This window comes from Orycteropus afer, unplaced genomic scaffold (assembly GCF_000298275.1).
Source record: "Orycteropus afer afer isolate SDZICR_OR568_19922 unplaced genomic scaffold, OryAfe1.0 scaffold00481, whole genome shotgun sequence".
NCBI lineage: Eukaryota > Metazoa > Chordata > Mammalia > Tubulidentata > Orycteropodidae > Orycteropus > Orycteropus afer.
The window spans coordinates 1,190,393-1,197,078 of NW_006922068.1; the positions used below are offsets into that span (position 1 = coordinate 1,190,393).

General features: G+C 33.9%; 1 protein-coding gene across 1 annotated transcript in view; it reads left to right on the forward strand.

Moving 5' to 3' along the window:
- Nucleotides 1–6,686, forward strand: part of HSPA14 (heat shock protein family A (Hsp70) member 14) — a 33,848-nt gene that overhangs the window by 10,603 nt on the left and 16,559 nt on the right. Inside the window, exons 6-9 of the mRNA XM_007954916.2 lie at nucleotides 1,299–1,389; nucleotides 2,274–2,378; nucleotides 4,119–4,280; nucleotides 5,618–5,773. Coding sequence (XP_007953107.1) covers nucleotides 1,299–1,389; nucleotides 2,274–2,378; nucleotides 4,119–4,280; nucleotides 5,618–5,773 — 514 coding nt within the window. The remainder of the gene's footprint in view (nucleotides 1–1,298; nucleotides 1,390–2,273; nucleotides 2,379–4,118; nucleotides 4,281–5,617; nucleotides 5,774–6,686) is intronic.

Here is a 6,686-nt window from a genome sequence, read left to right on the forward strand (position 1 = left end):
TATGGGTGGATACATAGGTAGACAGGCTAAATGATCAGATAGACAACACACACACAAATACCCTTTATGAGACTAAATGGCCAACAATGATTTTAAAACAAAGATGAGGGGACAGGGAAGTGGAAGAACCAGAACAAATATGATGAGAATGTTCACAGATTGTGAAGAATGTCACTGAACAACTTGTGTAGAAATCATTGAATGGGAACCTAAACTACTGTATAAACTTTCCCCAAAAATGTAATAAAATACTACTTTTTTAAAAAAAGAGCCAGATTAGCATTTTCAGAACATTTTAAGATTTAGTGGTCAAGTAAGCTTGGTAAATAGTGAATCCAGTTGCCTTTGAGTCATTTCTGACTCTTGGCAACCACAGGGGGCAGAGTAGAACTGCACTCCATTGGGTTTTCATGGCTGTGACCTTTCAGAAACAGATCTCCAGGCCTTTCTTCCAATGTGCCTGTGGGTGGGTTTGACCTGCCAAGCTTTCAGTTAATAGTCCAACAGTCAACTGTTTGTGTATACTACCCAGTGACTCCTAGTGAATATTTTATTTCTGTCTTTAAGATTGATAGTGCACTCTTAAAAATAATTTTAGCAGATTTAGAGCTCTGGTGGTGCAGTAGTTTTAGTACCTGGCTGCTAACCAAAAGATCAGTGCTTTGAATATTAGCCAGTCATTGGGAGAAAGATGTGGCAGTCTGTTTCTGTAAAGATTATAGCTTTGGAAGGCCTAGGCACAGTTCTGCTTTGTCCTAAAGGGTTGCTATGAGTTGAAATCAACTCGATAGCAATGTGTTTGTTTTTGGGTTTTTTTTTTTTTGTTCTATCACTACTTGACAAACAAAGGTGCTGAGCTAAGCAATATTCTGTGGAATAATTTGTGAAATTCTGGAGTAGATGATTTATAAGGCTCACTTAAACTCTGGAATTTTGTTATGAACTTGGGATAAAAGGTAGCCCTTTTAATGTATTGAACTAATGATGTGTCTTCACATTGATGCATTAGAAGTTCACTCTCTATGGAACCTGTTTAAGAGATGGCTGAAACTTTTAAACCTAAGAGCCAGGCTCTTTGGAAAGTACCTGGTTCCATGTCCACAAGCTATCAACAAAACCACAAAAAGTGCTACATGATTAAAGAGAGCAAGAGAAGAAAACTGACAAGGTGGAACAATCGAGTGAATTGGAAGAATTATTGTAGTGAGAAAATCTCTGGCACAAATTAATAAATCTCAGAAAGTGTCACTTAACATTTTTTTATGTTCATCGAAGTTTATTTTTTTTTAAATACACAGAAACAGCACAATCTGCCTTGGGCTCAGATGCAAATGATGTAGTTATTACTGTTCCATTTGATTTTGGAGAAAAGCAAAAAAATGCTCTTGGGTAAGTATATAACACAGAGTTTCTCTTATTTGCTTAATTAAAAGAAATACAAAAATTATAAAGTAAAAGGTAAAATTGTATTTGGAAATATCTTGGGCAGTAAAATTATATTTGTAAATAACAGTATAGTAATGATCATATATCTTTTCCATTTTTTTTGAAGTACCAAAAGAACAGGAAATTAGATGTGGTGTACCTTAGCTGTTTTGACATCCTGGGTTAAGACATTTCCACTTACTGTGTTAAGTTGATGCTTACGAATCATTTTGCCTAAATTGCATATAATTAAAGGTTTATGTGGGATTATTTAAGAATATGCAGTTTCAGAAAATATTTGCAGTTCTCTACCTTAGATCTTAACAGCAACAACAACAACAAAATTACAGGTCATTTATAGGTCATTATGCAAATATAATTGCAGAGCATGAATGCCTTTGTTTTACTGGCTAGAATTCCATTCAGGGCTTTGGCAAGCATCAAAGTTGCTTCTGAGGCAGAGAATTGACTGATTTACTTTTGATAACTGTACCCTAGATTAAAGAAATTGGAATCTAAAATTATAAATTTGTCTTAATCTCTTTTTTATTGTTTGTAAGCATGGGCATTTTTAAGAGATTTTGTCTTCTTATTCAGTATAAGTACATATTTTCTTTGTCAAGAAAATAGGTTCTAAACATATTGTTTTAAACAAGAATTGAATGACCTATTCACAGATAGTTATCTCTATTTCTTGGATTCTATTATCTTGCTTCTAAAGATCACTGCACTTCATGTTCTGTTTATGAAGTTTTAATTGCTATTACGTAAAATCTTTAGCAGATCATTGCTAAAAATGTGGAATTGAACATGTGATATTAAATTCATTGAAAGAAAACTGTTCACAGGGAAGCAGCTAGAGCTGCTGGATTTAATGTTTTGCGACTAATTCATGAACCATCTGCAGCTCTCCTTGCTTATGGAATTGGACAAGATGCCCCCACAGAAAAAAGGTAAACACCATACTGACAGAAGTATTTCAGTGCAGAAACATTTTAGATTGTAGTAATTATGTACATAAGGATTGTTATATAATGCAATAGTTCCCAACCTATATGGTTGCAAAGGCATCAAAACTCACTTAGATTTTTTCAAATAAATGAGAAAAAAGAGAAAACACAGAAAAGAAATCACAGGATGAGTTTTTCTGTCTTTCTCTCATTGCCCTCATTTTGTACCTTTATTGGGGAAGATTTGAAAATTATAGACACTGCCAAGGTGTAATTCAGGCTCTGGTGACATAGTGCCTAAGGCATATGACTGCTAATCATAACCAGAAGGTTGGTGGTTCAAACCTACCAGCCACTCCACAGAAGGAAAATGTGGCAGTCTACTTCCATAAAGATTAGCTGCCTCAGAAACCCAGTGGGGGTCACTATGCGTCAGACTGACTCAATGACAGTGAGATTTCAAGCTAGGACATAGTTAATTTTACTACCAACTTCAATTATTAGACATGTTTAGAAACAGTAGGTACTTTGATATAAATTTGACTTGGCAGGAGATAGGAGAAATCCAGAATAGGGACTTCGTACTTCTTTTGATGGTGAAATAGTAAGAATTGTTACTATTAGCTACCTTTTAGTCAGCCCGACTCATAGTGATGTCATGCACAATGGGATTGGTCTGTTATGATCTGTACGGTTTTCACTGACTGATTATTTTTTTTTGGGGGGAAAGTATATCACCAGGCCTTTCTTCCTAGCCTTTTTTGGTCTAGAAGCTCTGCTGAAATCTGTTCAGTATCATAGCAACACATCAGTCTCCACTGACAGCTGAGTGGAGGCTGTGCTTAAAGTTGCATTGGTTAGGAGTCATACCTGGATCCCCTGCATCTTCCTGGATCTTTCTGGCTGGGAAGGCGAGAATTTTACCACTGAACCATTTTACCTCTAATTTAGTTAAAATATGTTTTAACAGACCTTACGCATTGTGCAACTTGAAGAAAATTAATTCAGGTATTGTGTTAAATTTCTCTAATTGTTTCATCTCATTCATATTTCACAGTTAAAGAAATATGTATAAATCACTAGGAAATTATTTTAGGTGAACTACATAATGTAGAGTATCAGAAGTTGTGAATTTTTCATATATAAGACATTAGGAATTAACTCTTAGTTTTACATATATATTATTACAATAGTAACTTGCATAATAAGGAGCTCTGGTGGTATAGTGTCTAACCAGAAAGTTGGCAGTTCAAACCCACTAGCCACTCCGCAGAAGGAAGACTGGGCAATCTACTTCTGTAAAGATTTACCTCCTTGGAAACCCAAAGGGGGTTGCTGCAAGTCAGAATTGACTTGATGGCAGTGAGTTTGGTTTTTTTTAACTTGCATAATAGAATGATACTAATACATAAAATTTTTATAATCATTTATAATTCACTGTAATTACAAATACCATCTTGATTTACTTTGAAATTTTTATGTTTTGAACTCCAGTTACTCAAGAATACAGCTTTACCATCATGACTAAGTAAAAAAAAAAAAAAAAAAACACTTGGGATTTGGAATTAGAAGATCTGGGTTCTAGGCTTGATTGATCACTAAGTAACTTAGATATCTTAGTTACTCATCTGAGATTTTCAGTTTCCTTATTTATAACTTGAAGGGATTAAACTAAATGATTTCTAATGTCCAGTCTAGCTTTAAAATGTAATTCTCTGGTAATTTACTCTTTTTCTTTGGAAGCAATATTTTGGTGTTTAAGCTCGGAGGAACATCCTTATCTGTCAGTGTCATGGAAGTGAACAGCGGAATATATCGTGTTCTTTCAACAAACACTGATGATAACATAGGTGGAGCACAGTTCACGGAAACCTTAGCACAATATCTAGCTTCTGAGTTTCAAAGGTGGGCATTAATGGACTAGATAATATGTTTTGATAGATGTTACTCTTCAAGCTCTATTATTTTTTTCTTAATTTATTTTAAATAACTTTGCTTCAAAGGAAGAAGTATATTTTTCATTGCTTACAACCTGGATATGTTCATGTCCAGAGTTACAGTGTTCTATCCAGGTGATAGCAAGGATGCAGGAGCCATGCTGCCTAACAACACTGTACTTGTATTTTTCATTCATAATAGGGGACTGCCAGTCAATGAACTGTGAGAGCTTGGAGCTCAAGCATGTTTTTTTAATTCTTCATGTGTTGTTCTTTTATGTGGATAAAGGAGGCTGTAGGCATTAAGGCCTCACTGCCTGCTAAACAGGTTTTTTTAAAAAAATTAGATCTCATAAAGATTGCCTTATGTTATCTTCACATTCCAATGAATTAGTGTCTCTGGGGTATTTAATTACTGATCTACTAATCTATGTTTAGATTAGTAGATTAAAGATAATTCAGTGGAGTAAAGATTAGTAGATTAAAGTAAATTAAAGATAATTATTACTGGATAAGTATTCCATTCAAAATTCTAATCCTGTTTGGATTTACCAAGAGTCAAATACATAAAGGTTGTATTTTGAGCACTGCTGCTCAAAAAGGAAAAAAAAAAAAGCACTAAACATGTAGCTGAAAACAAAATGTTTCCACCAGTTTGGATGTACTGGATTGGTATTAAAAAAAGAAAAACTTGAAAAACTGGTAATTTCTCATTTGTTAAATAAAGACCTATACTATTTTTATTACAAGGTGTTGCTTAAATAAAGGAATTGATTGTACTCAGGAAGTTCATATTGGAGATAGAGGAACTATAAAACTATAATTTTACATATTTTGTAGATGTCAAATTTCTTTGAAGAAGCATTTTTAAGTTTTTTTTTTTTTTGCTGGACAGATAGATAATTTTATACCATTAACAGTAGAATATGCTGTGATTATATGTGAGATATGAGTCTTTGACCCAGTTAACATAAATATCCTTAATCTCTATTTGTCTCACCTGCAAAAAGCTGACATCTACTCTACTTACCTAAAAGGACAGTCTATCATTATGGTTTTATAGTGCAGCAATTCAAAGTATTAAGTAAATTGATTCATTTTTCTTAAAAGAATCCTGAGAATTGCAGAGAATTTTCTTATAGAATTGTAAAGGGATTAGAACCCAGACACTGAAATCTGATATGTAATACTGGCTCATGAATTTACCATTGCCCTAATAGGGATTATCTGGATTTTAGATATAGTAAATTTTTTATTCTTTTTCTTGTAAAAATATTACCTTGAAGTCTTATGTTTTTCATTTAGATCCTTCAAACATGATGTGAGAGGAAATGCTCGAGCTATGATGAAACTGATGAACAGTGCTGAAGTTGCAAAACATTCTTTGTCAACTCTGGGAAGTGCCAATTGTTTCCTTGACTCATTATATGGAGGTCAAGATTTTGATTGCAATGTGTCCAGGTAAATATTGAAGTTAAAAAAAAAAAATTTTCAAGAGTATTCATATTTAGGTCTAGTTTTCTCATGTTTTTTTTTTGTTGTTGTTGTTCATTTTTTTGAGATTTACTAAGCCATCTATAAAAGAGGTGCTTTCCTGTCTACTCTTGTGGCCCAATTTTTGTCAGACTAAATAGCTGTTCCTTAAGTAATTATTTTGCCAGCCCTATTGTTTTATAGGTACAAAGAGTACAAAGTGTGTAAAAAAGGCATCCTAGATTTTTTTTAAAGAAAGATGAGATGAGATTTTCAAATACCTCTTATTAAATTGTAGTCCCATGTATATAATTCCTAATTCAAGCTTCACTTTGATGTGGGGCTTGTACATATTTCAGTGGCTGTGTATTAACTTAATAGTTATTTAAAACTGTTAAAACTAAGTATTTTCAGTACTTTATGTGTTAACTCACTGAATCTTCGTAACAACCCTGTAAGGTAGGTACTATTATTACTATTATTTTAAGCATGAGGAAGCTGAAATATGGAGAAGTTTCATTAGTTGCCCAAGGTCACACAGCTAGTAAGTGGTAGCCCCTGGGATTCAAACCCAGGCAGCTTGACTCCCAAGATCATCTTCCTTAACCATTACACTATACTGAAGATTTACATCTGTCTTTCTTGTTTGTTAGTACAGTGCGTGAGGCATTTGACTGCTCACCAGAAGGTTGGCAGTTCAAATCCATCAGCCACTTCATGGAAGGAAGATGGGGCAGTCTACTTCTGTAAAGATTCACCACCTCAGAAACCCAGTGGGGTTTGTTATCAGTCAGAATTGACTCAATGGCAGTGAGTTTTTTTGGTTTTGGTTGGTTGTTCAGTCATCCACATTTTTTTTTTTTTTTTCTTTTATGACATTTAGTAAAAACAAATTTAATGT